This window comes from Lissotriton helveticus, chromosome 6 (assembly GCF_964261635.1).
Source record: "Lissotriton helveticus chromosome 6, aLisHel1.1, whole genome shotgun sequence".
In the NCBI taxonomy this organism is placed as follows: Eukaryota; Metazoa; Chordata; class Amphibia; order Caudata; family Salamandridae; genus Lissotriton; species Lissotriton helveticus.
Genome location: NC_136067.1, coordinates 1,259,345,203 through 1,259,365,819, shown reverse-complemented (window position 1 = coordinate 1,259,365,819; position 20,617 = coordinate 1,259,345,203). Strand labels below are relative to the sequence as shown.

Below are 20,617 nucleotides of genomic sequence, written 5' to 3'. Positions count from 1 at the left end.
GCCTTCCTCGACCTCTCGCAGTCTGGCTTCCGGGCCAACCACAGCACCGAGACCGCCCTGATCGCAGCCACCGATGACATCCGAGCCCTGCTCGACAACGGAGAAACAGCGGCCCTCATCCTCCTGGACCTCTCCGCGGCCTTCGACACTGTCTGCCACCGTACCTTAGTACAGCGCCTCAGCAACGTCGGAATCCAGGAGAAGGCACTGGAGTGGATCATCTCCTTCCTCGCCGGAAGGACACAGAGAGTCCGCCTCCCCCCGTTCAGATCGGAGGCCACCGAAGTCATCTGCGGCGTTCCTCAAGGCTCCTCGCTCAGCCCAACACTCTTCAACGTCTACATGAGCCCCCTCGCAGCCATCGCACGCCAGCACAACCTCAACATCATCTCCTACGCCGACGACACCCAGCTGATCCTCTCCCTCACCAAAGACCCCGCCACCGCCAGAGCCAACCTACACGAAGGGATGACAGACGTTGCCAAGTGGATGATGAACAGCCGCCTGAAACTGAACTCGGACAAGACGGAAGTCCTCATCCTGGGATCTGCACCCTCCGCCTGGGACGACTCCTGGTGGCCCCCCGCCCTGGGCAGCGCACCCAAACCCACAGACCACGCACGCAACCTGGGCTTCATCCTGGACTCATCCCTCTCCATGACCAGACAAGTCAACGCCGTCTCCTCGTCGTGCTTCAACATCCTGCGCATGCTACGTAAGATCTTCCGATGGATCCCCACCGAGACCAGGAAGACGGTCACCCAGGCCCTCGTCACCAGCCATCTGGACTACGGCAACTCCCTCTACGCCGCAACCACCGCCAAACTCCAGAAGAGACTCCAGCGGATCCAGAACACCGCAGCACGACTCATCCTGGACATCCCCCGCCGCAGCCACATCTCCGGACACCTGAGAGACCTGCACTGGCTGCCGGTCAACAAGAGAATCACCTTCCGTCTCCTCACCCACGCACACAAAGCCCTACACAACCAAGGCCCAGGATACCTCAACAGCCGCCTCAACTTCTACGCTCCCACACGCCAGCTCCGATCGACAAGCCACGCCCTCGCCGCCATCCCCCGCATCCGAAGAGCCACCACAGGAGGAAGGTCCTTCTCCTACCTGGCCGCCAAGACTTGGAACTCCCTTCCGACCCACCTCCGCCTGACCCAAGACCACCTCGCCTTCAGGAAGCAGCTCAAGACCTGACTGTTCGAGCAGTAGCGGACCCCCTCCCCCCAGAGCCTTGAGACCCTCCGGGTGAGTAGTGCGCTATATAAATGCTATGATTGATTGATTGATTGATTGAGTGCTCTCGAACACCTTTCCAATCAGAAGTAGATGAGACAGGGCTGCCCCCTCTCTCCCCTCTTCTTCGCTTTAGCGATGGAGCATCTGGCTAATCTCATCTGCTCGGACTGGGTTCACGGCTGGAGGTGGGCGGGATCACAAGAGGACAAAATTACTTCATACGCAGATGATGTCCTGCTCTATCTCGCACATCCGGCTCGATCGGGTCCTAGATGCCTGTATATACTAAGGTCCTTTAAGCAGATTTCAGGTCTGCGCCTGAACCAGGCCAAATTAACCTCGATTCTCTTACATCTCTTAATAAAATGTTTTGATTGGCAATCCACTATCCCCATCAGACGGCAATCCTTTAAATACTTGGGTATATGGGTTGCCCTACTCCCTGACCTAGCTTGGGCACTTAACATGACTCCTCTAGTCAAAGTCAAATCAGCTTTATTCGGTGTAAATAATATCACCATAAAAGCATACTATTCGGAGAAAATAGTTACGATTGCAAACTGAAAAAGAATATCTAAAAATACACAGTCAAAAGATAAAAACAGCATTTCATTGACATACGATATAACAAGTTACAGTTCGATTCTTTAGATCCTGAAATGGAAGAAGTTATACAATCAGAGGAATGATGAACGATTCTTAGACATAAAGTGCAAAGTATTGAGGTGTATAAAAACAATTCATGATACCACAGCTACGTTCATACGTGATGGACAACGAACAACAGTGGCCTTTGTCACACAACATAAAGTGCATAGTGCCAGTGTATACAAAATAGCTGCATTCGTGATTCTCCGATTTTCCAATCTACATACAAAATTAAAAGCATGTTTATAGTAAAAAAGCATTTTGGAAAAAAACAAAGGTTTTAAAATAGATTTCCGGATGTCTGTATAGAAGCTACAAAATAGTAAAAAAGTGCAGCTTGGATTGGGGAGACTTTCCATCACACGGGCAATTCAGGTGTTTATGGCACCACTTTTCCTGTTTGGGGAATGCTATTAAATAATGAAGGGTGCCAAACCTGAGCATTGTTAGGTAAAATCCATGTTGTATATTTCACACCTCTATTAGATAGGTTTGTGTACCCCTACAAAGGGAATTTCACAGCAGGATTTTACGCTATATTTTTGGCAAGCTTCAGCCTCTCTAGCACCTTCCATTGCATGCATACAACTTGTCTTCAGATCTCTTTTACAAAAGGTCTAAAATTGCTGCTGGATTCTGTAAATCTATTTGCACCTTACAGCGTGCCATGAGGGTGTATATATGCTCAATCCATGGAATTTTGCTACTGTGGTCAAGGGATAAACAGTCTAAAATTAGGTCCTTTGTAAATTTGGTCTCATCTTTGGCCCATATTCCTTGCCAAAGAGTGAGCCAGCTGTGTCTATTAAGTCAGTTACGAATGGTACAAATAGTTCTTTATGTATTATATAGTTTGGAGAGGAACTAGGAACTGCTAACAGTCTTTTTAGAAATGTATTTTCAAAAATTTGTAACGGCCGGTTTCAGCTCTTCCCCATAGTGCAACCCCGTAGCAAACACCTGTAACACATTTGCTATGGTACAAGGTGAGAATTTACCATATGGGTTTTGTTTCCTATTTAGGAGGAAAACCTTAAAATGCCCTCAGTAGTTCTTAAAAATTTCACTTCATACAGTTCCATATGTGTGTTCCATGTACCCTTAAATGACAAGATTGAGACTCTATTGATGGCTACCCCTCCCACGTGATGTTGTCTGTTCTTTAGTTTAGAGCTCCAGCATTTCATGCCCAAAGTCTTTTTTAAATTAATCTGGAGGTCTTTTTCAGAAATGAACAGGGCAAAATTATCTATGAAACGTTGCAGACCGTTAGCTGTTCTTGATAACAAGACAGCATCGTCTGCATAAAGAAGTACAGGGGTCGGTCGTGCCCTAACTTTTGGTACGTCTGCAACTAGAAAAAGATCTACATTATTAATGTATAAAGAAAATAAAAGAGGGGTTAAAACACAACCTTGCCGGATTACACGTGTTACTCTAAAATCCGGGGAGAGCATTCCCCGTGGTACCGAACCGCACTCTGGAAGTTAAAAGAGAATAAATCTGAGCTAAGTATGTTATTGTATCGCATGGGGCACCTAGCGCCTTCAGTGCCTGCCATAGTTTAGCATGATTCACCATATCGAAGGCGCTAGTAAGGTCAACAAAACAAAGATGCAAGACCCCATCCATAGCTAGGGTGTACTTCCCTATTAATAGCTCTAGATTGATGCATTGTTCTACCGTCCCAATACCCTTCTGAATCCATACTGGGCCTCGGTCAAGATGTTATTATCCTTAGCCCAGTTTTATAATCTTTCCAGCATTATTCTCCCCATCCATTTGGAGGTAGAGTCGAGAAGGGATATGAAACTGTAGCAGTTTGCCTCCCCTCGGTCCCCTTTTTTGAATATTGGGACAATTACACTTTCTACCCACGATGCAGGCAGCACTGCATCAAAGGTAGCGTTAAAAACATTAAATAAAATTGGAATCCAGAATTCCATATTATGTTTAAAAATGTCAATGAGGACCCCATCTGGACCGGCATCTTTGCCATTTACCCTTTTTTGTGAGGCAGATATTATTTCTTCAGGCGTTATAGGGGATAATGTTACCGGCTCGACTGAGATCTAATTAGCATTTTTACCCCTGATGCTTTTGACAACAGTATCTATTTTTACTGCAGAGTTTTCCTTAAAGTAGCTGTGATCAATTGTTGTCCAGAACAATGCTGCATTTCGAGCCTCAGCAGCTCGTATTAATGTATTCCAAGCCTCCTCATGGATCTCTTGTTTCCTTTCTTTTAGAGCGTTTTTATAACTTTTCCTTAAGGAAATGATCCTTACACTATCTCTTGGTCTTGATTTCAGTGCCTTTTTTAAGTCCCCATTAAACCTTGAACATACCCGATTAAATCATCTAGGATTAAGATCACAACCATTCTTTCTCCTTTTGGTAGCCAGGTTGCTCGATATTTCAGTTGTAATAATACAAAATGCATTTATAACAGCTAGGCTTTTTGAAGTACTGTTGGAGCATATATCAATATCTCTCTGTTTTTGCCCTTTAAGATTTTCCATAAATGAAATAGGGTCAACACCTGTCCACCGTATAGTAGGACCATTTTCACCCTGAGTCCTTATATTCAAATCCATGGTCTTACCCCTTTCCTGGCGTCACAGGGTGAGCCATAGGGTCAAAATTAGCGGGTGATGTGCGCTTAAAAGACTCACACAGATTGTGAGTTTTTCTACCAAATCCCCGCAGTTTGCAGAGAGAATAAAATTATTAATATTAGACGATGACTTTAGCCCCCATAAGTATTTGTAAATTTAAACCGCTAGGCCACCTTCATCTCTCCTCATTCTTGATGGGGTGGCATTCGTACACACAGTTTGAAAACCATCAATAAAAAAGGGCTCGGTGTGCCAAGTTTCCTATAGTAGGATTAAGGAGCATCCCTAGTGTTTTTAGCCATAAATCGTCATCAATATAATTTTTAATCCCTGCAATATTCCATGTCATGATGCTGAAGGGCTCATCAAATCGTTTACAAACGGGACCGGCCAGTTTCTAGCTGATTAAATGATAAGGGAGAATCATTATCTTTATCAATCATCTGTGGCTCATCTATAGCCACCTTCAGGATATATTCACTTGTTTCGCCAGTGGCTGGTTATATACTGAAGTGTGAACCTGACGCTGGGGCTGTACCGTGTACCAATTTTCAACTTGTAGGCTTGTATCATTGTTTAACTCTTTAAAAGTGGTCATGGTTTTGGGGACTCCTCTAGTCACCAAAACCAAACTAGATCTGCAGAAATGGCAGAAATTACCACTCAACCCACTAGGGAGAATAGCGCTATTCAAAATGATGATCCTCCCCCGATTCCTGTATGTCATTCAGAACACCCCATTCCATATCCCCCGAACATGGTTCAGAGGAATAGAGTCTAACTATAAGGTTTCCCTAGAATAGCCGACGGCCGCGCATGGCGCTCCCGCTCTGTCAAATCCCTCCCTATGAACCAGGCATGGGGCTAACTAATCTATACTTATATTATCTTGCAACCCACCTCCTAGTAATACACAATTGGTTTAATGGGGGATGTTCTAAACCTGCTTATGGGACCAAGCTTAAGGAGGACTTCGGCCTTTCCCAAGTCCAAGCTATGATGTACAGGTCTCCCATTCCCAAGGACCTCCCCACAGTGACTCAAGCGGTGCTTCTGGCCTGGCGTGCCACTCTACGACACACCCAATGGAAGGACAGACTAACCCAGCAGACACCCCTTTGGCAGGCTCATGGTTGCGGGAGGTGGAGGGCCTGGAAGGTTTTGGGAGCTGGGATCTTATTGGGATTTCACAGCTTGGAGACATGTGGGTAGGTGACCATATCCGCTTCTTTGCAGATCTGCAAACTAGACATTTGCTTCACTCGTCCCAGTTTTACAGATACTTACAGCTCCGTCACACTCTAGGTACACACATACAGCCTGGCACATCCCTGCCCGAACACAGCCCCCTTGAAGCCCAAGTCCTTATGGGTAATCTTGGAAAGGGAGGAGTCTTGCGTATTTACCACTCCCTAACTAATAACGTTCCGGCTTCCCTTGAACCACTGAGAACTAAATAGGAGACATTGCTGGGCCCTCTAGAAGAGGAAGATTGGAGCGAAGTTTTGATGGCACCCAAAACTATCACGGTCTCAGCTAAACTGCCACTAGTCCAGCTTTACTACCTGCATGCCTCCTATACAAAGCAGGCCTAATTAAACACCCAACATGCACTAGATGCGACACTGAGTCCGCAGATTTCTTTTACATGGTATGGTCCTGTCCACATGTAACCTCTTACTGGTCCGCCCTGTAGACAGAATTCACGGAAGTGCTGGTGTGGGAGGTTCCACACAACCCCCTAAACATATTGCTGGGTGTTATAGAAGGATTGGAAGGCTCGAGAGCCGATAAAGTGTTCCAGGGGCTGCCCTTGTAGTGGCCAAATGAGACATTGCAATGGTGTGGCAGAAACCCGCCCGCCCACTATAACTAAAAGGCTCAAGGGAGTGGACTGGTGTACTGCACAAGAACTACTGTTATATGAGGCATGGGGTTGTCCGGCAAAGCACAGGAGGATCTGGGGTAAATGGTTGGGATTGCAGGACTAATCAAACTTTGTCCTTTTACATCTCACCCTGTATGTCCTGCACAAGAGGGAGAAGCAACTGTATACATTGTCATAAATGGGTTTACTTGCCAAATGTCACAAGTACTGGCGCTATTGATCATGCTGTATTGTATCCTTTTATGTTTTATCATCATCGTTTTGTAAAATCATTAAGTTGATTATCAAAACATTTTAGTGAATCCCAACCTCTGAAGAAGGAAAATGGTGTTCTGGGAGTTCGCCAGGCACTGCTTCTTGACCATGCTCTTGATCAGCCAATTTTCAGCCAACTGTGAAATAGGGGAGCACATGAAAGCCACTCCTTCGGAAATGGGCAGCTACCACAGTTAGCCACTGGGTGAAAACCTATGGGTTGTGGTGATGCCCAATGACCACACTGATAATGCTGGCTACTTACCACAAAGCGGAGGTACAGTCAGTCAGCGGGATGGAGGAGTATGTGGAAGCAAGCATCCTTCAGGTCTAATGCAATCATGAAGTCGACTTACGGCAACAATGGGATGGCATCCGGCAGAGTAGTCATGTGGGAGTGTTCTGAGAGGATGTAGCTTTTGAGGGGCTTGAGGGCTAGTATGGGTCTTTGGGGTCAATCAATTTGGGGCATTAGAAAGTATAGGGCGTACTCACCCTTGCCGTGATGATGGGGTGGTACTGACTCTAAGGCACACTTGAGGATGAGCGCCTGAATTTACTCTTGAAGAAAGTGCTGGTGTTTGGAGCTGAGGGTGTGTTTGCTGCATGGGATGTCTGGTGGGGCTGAGGTGAGCTCAAGGCAGCAGCTGTGCGCTATGATGCAAAGAACCCATCGATTGGAGGTGATCTCATCCCAGCAGAGAAGAAACCCCTGAAGTCTACCCCTGAGAGGTGTTTTTTGATTAAGGGGATGAGAGGCAAGTCACTACTTGGAGGCAGAGGCCCCCTTGGATGAGTGCCTCTGCCTTTACCTTTGAAGCGGTTACCCCAGAAGGAACCTCATGTGTAACCGCTGCCCCTCTGCTGGTAGTAGACCTGTGCTGGTGCTGATAAGCCTGGGACTGGTCAGGGGAAGTGGTCTTGGAGGTGCCTCTACAATGTCGCCTGCGAAAGTAGCTTATATCTGATGGTGCGTGAAGGCCACCCATGGCCTTAAACGATTCAGAAAAGGGGGTGGTGATGAACAGAGTGTCTGAATTAAGCAGACCACTCTTACCCAGTCCAAATATCAGGGCTTGATCCATCACCGTTATTTATCTCACTGCCCCATCCCAGCTCAGAACCTGGCTATATGCAAATTAGTCTGTCCCTGGCCCAGTGCATCATGGGAACAGGGCAGACCAAACTACCAAGCCAATTCTTCACCAGAAAGGAGACAAGCTACCGGGGACCGGTTTCTGGCATTTCAGCCTCTTCGGCCCGGCTTGCTTGAATCCTGATGGAGCAGTGAGAAAGGGACTCATGTCTGAGTATACCCTGCCACACCTATAGTGTCCAAAAACGATTCAGAAAAGGGGGTGGTGATGAACAGAGTGTCTGAATTAAGCAGACCACTCTTACCCAGTCCAAAGATCAGGGCTTGATCCATCACCGTTATTTATCTCACTGCCCCATCCCAGCTCAGAACCTGGCTATATGCAAATTAGTCTGTCCCTGGCCCAGTGCATCATGGGAACAGGGCAGACCAAACTACCAAGCCAATTCTTCACCAGAAAGGAGACAAGCTACCGGGGACCGGTTTCTGGCATTTCAGCCTCTTCGGCCCGGCTTGCTTGAATCCTGATGGAGCAGTGAGAAAGGGACTCATGTCTGAGTAGCTTGTTTCCTTCCCAGTACAAGAATTGGCTTGGTAGTTTGGTTTGCCCTGTTCCCATCATGCACTGGGACAGGAACAGACTAATTTGCATATAGCCAAGTTCTGAGCTGGGATGGTGCAGTGAGCTAAAAAACGGTGATGGATCAAGCCCTGATCTTTGGACTGGGTAAGAGTGGTCTGCTTAATTCAGGCACTCTGTTCATCACCACCCCCTTTTCTGAATCATTTTGTCCACCATAAGCGTGGAAGGGTATACTCAGATGTGAGTCCCTTGCTCATTGCACCATCAGGATTCAAGCAAGCCGGGCCGACGACGCCTGAAATGGCAGAAACCGGTCCCCGGAAGCTTGTTTCCTTCCCAGTACAAGAATTGGCTTGGTAGTTTGGTTTGCCCTGTTCCCATCATGCACTGGGACAGGAACAGACTAATTTGCATATAGCCAAGTTCTGAGCTGGGATGGTGCAGTGAGCTAAAAAACGGTGATGGATCAAGCCCTGATCTTTGGACTGGGTAAGAGTGGTCTGCTTAATTCAGGCACTCTGTTCATCACCACCCCCTTTTCTGAATCATTTTGTCCACCATAAGCGTGGAAGGGTATACTCAGATGTGAGTCCCTTGCTCATTGCACCATCAGGATTCAAGCAAGCCGGGCCGACGACGCCTGAAATGGCAGAAACCGGTCCCCGGAAGCTTGTTTCCTTCCCAGTACAAGAATTGGCTTGGTAGTTTGGTTTGCCCTGTTCCCATCATGCACTGGGACAGGAACAGACTAATTTGCATATAGCCAAGTTCTGAGCTGGGATGGTGCAGTGAGCTAAAAAACGGTGATGGATCAAGCCCGGATCTTTGGACTGGGTAAGAGTGGTCTGCTTAATTCAGGCACTCTGTTCATCACCACCCCCTTTTCTGAATCACCCATGGCCTTAGCAGTTTTAGTCTCCTTAACTGTTTCCAGCATCCCATCAATTTGTAACACGAAAAGGTGTTCCTCATCAAATAGCAAGTTGATGAGATGCATCTAGGCTTCCAACTTAAACCCAGAGGTGCACAGCTAGAAGTACTTGTTTAAGATGATGGAGGAATTAACTCCTCTGGCTGAGGTGACAACAGTATTCAGGACACAACAGACAGTGGCATTAGGGATTAGCTTTCCGCCTGCCACTAACCTTTCCCTCCTCGTCCTATGGTCGGGAGGGAGGTTCTGGAGCAGTTCCTCATCCCACTGTGCTCTGTTGTACCCGGAAAGGGGGCCAACAGAACTGGTGATTCGCCAGTATGTTTCTCTCCATATCCGTAGGGCATCACCTGTCCTGTGCTGCTGCTTGATTGGGGCGGTGGCAATCATTAAGGAATTGGGGCGCACATGTCCTTTGATGTACAAGGGGTCCGCAGAAGGAGATTTGCACTTCTTCTCTATTCAGGCTGTGGACTTTACTGCCTTTACTTTAGCTCCTTGAATGTGGTAGTCTTAAGCATGCCCTTGAACATAGGGAAGAACCGAAGCGAACGCTTCGTCCTGGAGAGAGTCTCCACATGAAAGTCTTTATACTCAGGAGTGGTGGGCAAGTTGACTTTGTGCTAGGCAGCTACACGTTGGATTGTCCCACAGTATACATTGGTGTTGTCTAGGAAGCCTTAACTGGGACAGGCTCAAGGTTGGTGTCCCCAGGGGGGATCTACATAATAGGCTTCCTAGGGATCATCAGTGCAGTGAGGGTAATGAAGGGTGTCAAAAATCGTCTGTAAGGGAGCAGGGACTGGGACTGGCTGTGCCTGAAAGGGACTGTGGTGACCCCTGTGGGGAGCCAGGAGGAGGGGTTGTGGGTGGTGGCAGTGGGGGAGATTTTAATGGAGGTGGAGGGCTGGTGGCCTCATCGATTAGTGCCTCCTTAGGTGCAGGAGCCAGGGATCCAAAGAGATATCAGGCTCACGGGTAAACTCAAAGGTGAGCCTGCGTTTCTTCTCCGAACAGGAAAGATTTTCACTGGGCCACCTGTGGCAATCTTCCCTGTCCAGGGGTTGATGGCTAGTCTTTTGCCTCTCGTTAAGCTTATGTTGAGGTTTCTCAAGGACGGATCTATCTGAGTCTTCGGAGCCTGGCATCATGGCTGGTCTAGGGGCAGATAAGAGTTTCAAGCACCAAATGTGCCTGAGCACTGATAAGGCATTTGGCTTAGAAGTGTGTTTGGGTGCTTCGGAGCCATGGTAAGTCTTTGGACCCGAAGACTGATTGAGGCCAAGCATCTTGGCTGGATCCAATCGCGGCTCCGATGCCTTACCTCAATGTCGATGGCTTATGCGTGGACCCAGATGCCCAACCCCATGGAAGTAGAGCTCTGTTCGGCGTCCAGCTGGTTATGTTGCTTGTGAGGTGGTGTGTCAGCAGAACTGCCAACTCTCGGAGTCGTCTTGGTGCCCGGAGGGGTGTTAAAGGAGGGGCGGACAGAGTCTCTGTCCACTTCCTTTTCCTCGATCTGATCAGGCTTCGAAGAGTAAGAGCTGATGACCTCTTGGTAGGGACACCTATGGGACTCGCTTCCTCTTCTTTAGCGGCTAGTGGATCAGCTTCACTGAAGATGTCAAGCTTCTCTCAAAGGATTGCTGCATCTTGAGATGGGCCTAGCTAGCGTCCGTCTATCCACTGCGGAAGGGTCTTTTTGCAGCTGAAGGAGAGGCAGGAGGTGCACCGAGTGTCTTTGTGCTCTGAGGGAGAGAGACAGATTAGAAACCCTGTGAGAGTCGTCCCAGGCATATTTTGTGTGACACTTAAGGCATTTCCTAAAAGGCTTCCGTTCCATCATCCTCTATGCCGCTTCATTCTTCTGAGTCACAGTGAAGGAAAGGAGCCCCGAGAGGTGGGGTGCCCTGAGCATCGGGTCCCTGTTCTCAGTAATGGTCTCCACAATCCATCAAGGGAGAAAATGAAAAAACGACTGTCAAAGGTTTTCTCATTGTTTTCATATTGGCGAGATAGGGCCTGGAAACAGAGAACAAGTTGAACCAGGGGGCAGAGTCAAGGCATGCAAGAACCCAATGGTGGAGAAAAACAACCTAACAATGAAGGTGAGGCCCATGCGCATTGCTAACTAAGAAAGGAGTCACTATGCATAGTGATTTGAAAGACTTTTTTGAAGAAAAACAAGTTGCAAGCATACAAGCCCAACACTAGATGGCAAGAGTACGAAGAGCACGTGCATCTACAGCCAGACATGTTACACATATAGGGTTTGTAGACAATTAATCAGGACTTAGCAAGCGAGGCAAATCACCCAATAGGGTAGCCAGGGACTTGCAGGTTCCTGAGGTTTATGTGAAAAGCCAGTTCTTGAGGGCCATTCGGAATTCTAGAAGTGGCGGTCCGGAAGCGCGTCGGGAGGCTGTTGCACATTTTTGCTGTGATGTGGGAGAAGGAGCGTACTTCACTTCTGCTTAGGTAGGATGTGGAGAATATGGGCAAGTGAGAGGGAGGCAGAGTGTAGTTTTCTCGATGGCTGGTGGAAGATCAGGCAGTTATTAATGTAGGCAGGTCCTTGGTTGTGTACAGTCTTGTGTGCGTGGGTTAGCAGCTTGAATTTGCATCTCTTTTGTACAGGGAGCCAGTGCAGTTTCCTGATGCGGGTTTGTTGGGGAAGCCAGAGGATGAGCCAGACTGTGGCATTCTGTATGGTCTGAAGTCTTTGCAGGAGGTGTGCAGCGAATCATACGAAGAGGGCATTGCCATACTCCATTTGGCTGGTGATGAGGGCTTGTGTCACAGTGAGCCTCGTGTGCAGAGGTAGCTACCTGAAGATCTTACGTAGTATGTAGAGTGAAGAAGCAGGCGGATGAGACAGCATTAATCTGTGATTTAATGGTAAGCTTGTAGTCAATGATGATTCCGAGGTTTCTGGCGTGGTTGGAGGGAGTGGTTGCGGGTCCTAAGTCTGATGGACACCAGGAGTCATTCCATGTGTTGATGCTGTTGCCAAAGATCAGTACTTCCGTATTACCTGTGTTCAGCTGCAGGCAGCTGTTCTTCATCCAGTCAGTGACTTTTGTCATGCAAATGTAAAGGTTGTTCTGGTGGGGTCATCTGTGAGTGAGAGGATGAGTTGGGTGTCGTCTTTATAGGAAATTATGTTGAGACCGTGGGATCCGACGATGTTGGCCAGAGGGGAGATATATATATATATATATTTTTTTTTTTTTTTAAAGAGTGGGGGACTGAGAGATAAGCCCTGGGGGACACTGCAGGTGCTCTCCTTGGGTTCAGAGGTGAAAGGTGAGGTTCTTCTGGTAGAGAAGGAGGTGATCCATCTGAGCGCGTCCCCTTGGATGGCAATGTGGTGGAGTCTTTTGATCAGTGTGTGGTTGGAAAAGGTGTCGAAGGCTGCCGAGAGGTCAAGGAGAATCAAAGCGGTTTCTCCTCGGGCGAGGAGGGTTTGTAGGTCATGAGTGGCTGCGATCAGAGCTGTTTCGGTTCTAGTTAGTATATTACTAGATAGTACAAAACAATAAAACAATGACATGTGAAATCACAAATTTGAAATTAAATATCTGATGCACTGCTGAAGGTGACCAGATCTATTCATAATGCAGAAAAAATTCTGATAATATCCACCAGTTGATGTTGTGTTAGACCCAATTTACATCAACAACTAAGGCAGTAGTCAATTATTCTTATAGTGTAAATCTACTGAATAGCCTAAACAGTGGAATACACCTAGCAAAAGCAGTCCAGCAGACCAATTGTCAAAGCAGTGAGAAGCAACAGAAACATTTGCAATAAGAGGTGCATTATCCTTAGTAATAGTGAACTCATTATCTCACCTCACTATCATATTTTGTACTTGTAACTGGACAGGCAGCATCAGTGTCCCATAAGAAGGATACAACACATTCCTGGTTTTGAAGGAAGGATGGGCTGGTTGCCTGGAGATATAAAAACAAACAATATGTAGGCAAATTATTGATTATTTTTACTGGCTGGGCTGCAACAGAAAGGTTATGTTAATATAATTTACTTTGCGCACAAATCACCCACAAATCATCTGGGTGCAAGCAAAAACACAGAAAAATAGGAGACTACTGTTTTAGAGAGCACAGTCTAAAGTAGTTTTCTGAATTGGAGATGTTCAGCGCACATTTGAATGTGCAGAGGTAATTATTTCAATACAGCGGAGTTAGATAAGAGAAAGATCTGCCCCCTGTTTGGGTCCTTCTAACCCATAGAACTATCAACGGGTATATCACTTTCTCACTAGGTCTAAGGTGTTTAGATGGACGATAAGGAGTAAGGCTAGAGGATAAGTAGCTGAGGTCTTCCCCAATCAGGGAGTTATGTGTCAGACAATACATTCTAAAGATGATTCTTTTCAGACTGGTAGCCAATGAAGCGAGCGCAAAAGAGGGGAGGAAGGCATACGGATGGAAGATTGCAAATGAGACACGTGGCGGTGTTTTGCACCACTTTTAGTTTAGATAACGTCTCATTTGCAGAGGTCAATAAGGCATTGCTATGGTCCAGATGACTAATCACAAACAAGCATTTGAACCAGAGTTTTCCTTGCAGAAAGCGGGACAAAGGTGAAAGCTCTCCTCAACAGGAGCATGGTGTGGAAGCAAATGTCAATAGTAGACTAAATTGGCTCCTTCATAGAGAGAGTTTGGTTCAATTCGACACACAGGTTTTTGACTACATGTTTGGGACTCAGAGCTGTATTCAGTTCCGAAGGCCACAAGTCCGAAGACCAGAGCTGTTGGGCCTTACCAAACATGATTTCAGTTTTACTACCATTAAACTGAAGGCAATTTACTGTCATCCATTTGGTAATTTCCAACATACCAGCTGAAAAAAATTCTCTAGCTTTGGTCAGATCTTCAGCACTTGTGCACTGTTGCCTAAAACGGAATGCACTTTAGTGCCAGGGCTGGTGTGCCTGGGCTACCAGGCCACTTATTTATTGTTCTATTTTTTGCATATCACGTGTTTGTAAACAAAATAATAAACAAGCATTTGCAATGCATTAGGTCTTGCATTTACTTGAGTTTGAGCTATTGGCGTTGCAATTGACGATGCCTTTTATTTCTGTTTTGGTTTTTAAAACAAATAAATAAAAGCGAGTTATTTACCATGCCAATAGCTTAAACTCGTTCTAGAATGTTCCCAGTATCTGTGCTGAGTGCCTGCACCCATGTCCCCCGTCTGCACATTTCCCTGTCTGTGCACAAGTGTAGGTTGCTTTAGGGGAGGAGGAGAACTTCCTAAATTAAAAATGCTAGTTGTAATTGGGTGGTGATGGAAGCATTAAATAATGATGGGGCGGGTGCATATTTGGGATCTGGTTGTATGGCATTGTTGTATTGTATGGTATAGCCAGTAGACTTTCACCTCCCACAGTGTGGATTTCATGGTGTGGCTTGCCCGTCCCACAACCCCCTCCCGCTTCGCAGTTTCAGCCACCCCTACCCTTGCTTGTTTTAGTTCCTGTCCCGAGACACAAGCTGACGAGCACCAGGACTGCGTCTGTGTATGACATGCACATCACAAGGGGGCTCATTCTGCATTTCATCCTCCAGGGATTAAATCACTGCTGAACAGCAAGTGCTAGTTCTGTTCTTGGAAGGGACAGCAGATAAAATCGGTTCTAGCATCACAGATGTGTTACAAACTAGCTACAAATGTGGTCACGGGTTTCCAGCGCTTCCTACTATTCAGTGTGAGAATATGTCTCCTTACTGGGTGGCTGTGTGAAGGACGCGAAACGTGTGACGTTTAGGAAAAACTCACTTTCACGTTTCTTCACATCTGTGTGATATCAGTAACACAAAGGTGTGTTTTAAGAGGAACCTTCTTATGTTCCCATCAGTTTTTACAAGCTATGACTATAATACACACTATCCAGCGTAAGAACCGGATCAGCCATGCAGGCCAAAGCAGCACAGCGCTTCGAGGCCAGATAGTGACAGGAAGGCGCTACACAGATGTGATTTTGTGTTCACTGTAGTCCCTAGAAATGTACCCTCACGGTGCGTTTAAAGCGCCTGCTTTTGGAGCAGTGTCACTCTGAAGCGGAATAAAGGTGCCACCGTAACTGAAGCGAAATGGAATGTAGAATACCTGCCGATTTATTTTAGGATCTGTAAAGTAAACTGCGCATGTCAGATGTTAATATATAGTGAGTTAGTAAAATTATATAGTGTAGTAATATGTGGTCTTGTACTGCACAGCAAAAAAAACGCAAAACTGCTCTCTCTGGGGCCGCAGAAATTGAAATGAGACCTATTGCATTGCAAATGCTTATTTGTTTCTTGTGTTGCAGTAAGGGATGATACTGTACTGTCACGTATGTCTAGCTCTACTCTGTGAGGAGGAAGGCATCAGAAGAACTTGGATATTGCAACATCCTAACTCCTAGTTTAGTAGGACCCTGGAGGGCCCAGGGAAGCTAGTATCCATGTCAGATTCCCAGGAGAGCCACTTAACTTTGTAAACGAGTAATATTTAGATCGTTTTTGTGCAAATTATCTCGTGGGTAGGGTATGCTGAAAATCTGGCTTGAATCCGGCCCTCTTGGAAATCGTTTGGACACCACTGTTCTAGAGAAAATAGTTTTATATTATTTCATGAAGTCCAATGTGTTCTGAAGATTGCAGTGTCAACTTCCCCCAGCAGATATGTGGGAGCAGGAGTCACCCCAAAGCACCTCACTATCCCCACAGGGATGGATGGCACTTGCTACACTAGCCTCCCTCATTAGAGGAATTACCCTAAAGATATAATTCGCAACCATGTCGTTCCGCGTGACTAATATGTCTCGTCCAGTTAAGATGTTTTTCTCCTGCGGTAGAAGCGCCTCGGTGCGCGGTGGACATTGCTGCTGTGTGAGAGCTACATTCAGCATCAGGTAGGCCTCGTGGAGGGCGGGAACGATACAGATGAGGAGAGTCTTGCTTCCATACAGATATAGGTGACGGAAGTCAAGTTGATCAGTGGCGTAGCAAGGGTGCCCTGGGCTCCCATGCAAGAAAGTGAAATGCCCCCCTCACCCCCCCCCCCATTCTGTATGGTGGTTAAAGACAGATATAATTGGGATGCAGTCGACCCATAATACCACATCGCTGCAACAGTACCAAAGCATCTGTTCCCCTCGACATGCTGGTCAAGCTGGGGACTAAGCAGGAATTTCTGGTTTCAAAGCAGATACATTACTATCGCCAGGCCGAACCAAAACTGCCTTTTAATGACCTATAATAATACCAAATGAGCATTCATTATTAAGTACCTTCCAAATGTGAATACTAATATTTCCGTGTGTACAGCGCCTAGAATAGAATGAGTGCTTTATAAAAACAAGTTTCCTTCAGTCTCATTGATGAATGATAACTGGTGACGCCTTCAGTAAATCAATGATGCTCTGGGCTGGGATGCGCATTGTGAAGGCTGTGAGATGCACCGTCCAATAGAAGGCTACTTCAGTATGAGACATGGCATTTGGTGGCCTTCTATCTGATCATTTAGTCTCAAACAAATCAAATGCGCACCGGAAATACACTAGGCGGGATGACATGCACATAAACACAAGGGGGGAGAGGATGTGGCGTTAGGGACAAAGCTGCCGACCTTGGAGCTAGGGAACCAGGTTTGAGCCTCGTTGTCGGCTCAAGAGTCTGTGATTGTGGGGAAACCACTTAATTACCCCATGCTTATGTGTCCTTGTAATACGTAACTGATGCTCATGTTGTGCGCTCCAATACCTTCGGGTCGAGTTCGCGCTGTATTAATGGGCGGTAGCAGACGCTGGCTGACCATTAATCACCCAGGATTCATTTCCCTGCTGCCGTAGTGCCTCGTCACTCCAGGTGTTTACATTCTCCATCGGAATTTCCCAAAAATTAAAGTACATGTTTCAGAAGCACGCCTTCTGATCTGCAGCCCCTCTCTCCCTGCCGACTTGTAAACAAGCAATGGCCCATTCGCCGACACCTCTGAAACTCTTGTGTTTCCAGTGTGCTTGGCTGTGAGAGGAACATTAGTCAGGACCGCTCGAGGCACCCAGTGCGGCCCCCTTCCCTCCAGGTACTGTAAAATACCGGGTTTTGTGCTTATTGTTTTTACGAGAGAGAAAACTAGAAACTAATGACCTACTCACACTGTGATGATATTGGTATATTCTATTATTTTATTTCTTGTTTTATCATTTTATAGTCAGTATTTTTCTTATCTTATTAAAAAAAAAATTACATACAAAAAATAAATTACATTATAAGTGAAAATATTACTAAACAATCAATTTAATTTATAAAATACAGAAGTGCATTCCCATTTCAACGCGTTTCGGCGTGAGCCTTCTTCAGGAAGTCTGTATTCATGCACACTTTGTATAGACTTGTTGTAAATAGATGGATCGGCGAACTGGGATCTGTGATTCCATAACAGGGCTCACCAAAGCTATAATGTGTTTAGCTTAGTAATTACTGGTAAAAGGACTATATTAGTCCAAAAGATGAGGTGAACCCTCTGAGAAGGGATTGAGGATAAAGAAAGGATGGGGTGCCCACTCGAATTTAACTTAATAAGAATATGTGTTCCAAATGAACGTGATGTTCTTATGGAAGTAAGGATGACTGAAAATCGTCAACATTGTCGTTTACACCATTATAAAACAGATAACTCGGTTCACGGAGCGGGCGTCCTGCTGCAGTTCCTCGTACCTAAAACAATAAGCACAAAACCCGGTGCATTTCAGTTCCTCTTTACCCCACGAAAACAATAAGCACAAAACCCGGTGCATTTCCGTTCCTCTTTACCCCACGTGTCATATCCTTGCCAGGGTTCATCCCATTAGGCAGGGGCCCCTTTTCTTTCAAAAACAGTAAACACTGTGCCATATTTATAACTGAAAAATACAGTCATTTCATTTTATCCAGGAGAAATATAAAGTGAAGAAAAATATTTCTATGAAGCATTAAGTCTTAATGTTTTTCTCACTTTCAATTGCGCCAATTACGTCTTAATGTTTTATGAACATAGAGCAGGATGATTTTCATTGATCAGAAGTAGCCCTCACTACAGAACAGGTTGGGGACTCTTGGTTTACTATGATCTTTTCTTCACTCCTATAAGAGTAATTCAAGTCCTGGTCAAGTTTTCTATTATCGTAGAGAATGTGTCACAGTCTTGAAGCACATTATTGATGGCAGTCATACTGCATTTAATCAATTTACTGCATTTAAACATTACACTCCTATCGCCAAGATAACAGGTGTAGACATAAGAGCAGCTTGCAATGCAGAACAAATGCCTACAAAGGAGGAATATACTCGTTTAGGTAAGTACTTTTCCATGCATAACAAACCAGACAATTTCTCTCTGAACCTCTCACGTTGGACCTTCCTAACAGAATATTGTCTGAATCCACGTACATTTTAAGCATCCTTCAGAGCATAGCCATGACAGGTATCTTTCAGTCTGGAGTTTGCCTTCAGAGCCTCTCCACCTGCACTACAAATTGGTCCCAGGAGCACTTTTAAGGCTAGGTTTATTGCCAGGCTGTTCGGACTGAAAAGAAAGGTCAACAAACCACAGGCAGCTAGTACTGTGGGCCAAATAGCTAAAACTGCCAGATGCTTATAGTCAAAAGTAGCATCACTTCACATGCTTGCAAAACAAGACTCTACTCTTGGAAAGTTGATATAGATCATTGTGTAACTCAACACAGCAACATGTAAGGCACATTAAACAAACGATAAAAATAATAATAAATCATCAGTTGTTTACCAGAGAACCCTTGGAGCAGCTAAGGTGGATTCTTGTGGTATAGGACATTTTATGTCCCTCTGGTCCAATGCATTCAGAGCCATTTGTGTACTGTAGCAGGAGTTGGCCTCTTTCCATGAACTCTGGTCCTCTGATTGCAACACCAAGGTTGTTGATGCTAACAGCTTCATGAAATTCATCCTGAAAAATGAAAAGATGCTGTTCACCTATAGATATAAGCAGCACTGTCATTACATTTCATTTCATGAAGCTTTATTCGGCACATGTAAACAATGTCCATAAAAGCACACAAGCAAAATGCATTATAAAATACAATACAGTTACAGTTTAATTGAATAAATAACTTAACAAACCATACTTTTTCTGTGCTGTATAGATTTACATAAAAAGGATGCAATATAAAAACATTTGTCAGGCGAGTCCACATTATAAATCAGCTTCATGGCGTCCTCCACACCACTGATACCATACTTTACAAACATAGGTTTCAGATAAACCACCCTAACATTCAAAAAGAGAGTACAAATTAACATAAAGTGCAAGGTACTCTGCTTGGAACGCCAATCGCATGGACATGGCCCAACAGGATGTTTCTTGAATTGGGGAAAGGCCACCAAGACATGGGCTGTTCCAAATCTGTGTTTCAATCTTGCTGGCCAATATTGAATGTAAAAACTTTATGGTTTTAGTTGTGTGGAGTGGGATCCTTCTGGTCCACTCTTCGTTTTTAAAAAATACTTTTTGTATTCTCAATAAATTGTAAGAATTCTTGACTTAATTTGTAATTTGTAATTATTTTCTCTTGACCCTTTGGCTCACTTCATCTATCCACACTCAAGGGAACATCCTGTTTTACTGTTCCAAATCTAAGCCTAGTTAAGACAAACCTATGACTAGGTCTAGTGACCGTAGTCAGATACAACTGAAGCCCATCCCCTTCTAGAGTTTTTCCATAATAAAATTGAAGATATATATCTTGCCTTGGAAACTCAGAGGAACCCCCTGGGGGATCTCTCTCTCCAAACTCTATCCAATCTAGAGTTTTGGCCAAGAGACCCCTCCAAGAGCCTTACTCATTTCCCGCTACTTTCCCTTAACGGGCTTGAGCTCCTGTTGGATCGGACCAAATCGTCCTCGCCTTTGGACCCATGTCCTTTGAAGATTCTGAAGGACTGTAGGCTCACGCTTCTTCCGCCCCTCCTCGAAGTGATGAATGGTGCCATAACTCTAGGCACCTTCCCTTCAGTTTGGAAAAGGGCGATAGTGAAGCCTCTTCTGAAGAAGCCCACCCTGGACCCAGAACAGCTTAAGAATTTTAGACCCATTTCCCTATTACCGGCTCCCGCAAAAATGCTCGAATCTCACCTGAACTCACATCTTTCTACCTTTCTGGATTCCTCTGGGTTCTTAGAGAGTTCCCAGTATGGATTCAGAAAGGCTCATAGTACCGAGTCAGCACTTACTATGGTGGTGAATAATATCCGCCTGAAGGTAGATGCGGGTCAAACCACTGTGTTGGTCTTACTTGACCTCACAGCAG

The 20,617-nt window shown here is 45.6% G+C and overlaps 1 protein-coding gene across 1 annotated transcript in view; it reads right to left on the bottom strand.

The window, feature by feature from the left end:
• The window catches only part of IGF2R (insulin like growth factor 2 receptor), a 1,933,894-nt gene that overhangs the window by 1,281,172 nt on the left and 632,105 nt on the right, over window positions 1-20,617 (bottom strand). The window contains exons 19-20 of the mRNA XM_078648980.1: window positions 19,078-19,257; window positions 13,128-13,229 (exon numbers count right to left, since the gene is read on the bottom strand). Coding sequence (XP_078505106.1) covers window positions 13,128-13,229; window positions 19,078-19,257 — 282 coding nt within the window. The remainder of the gene's footprint in view (window positions 1-13,127; window positions 13,230-19,077; window positions 19,258-20,617) is intronic.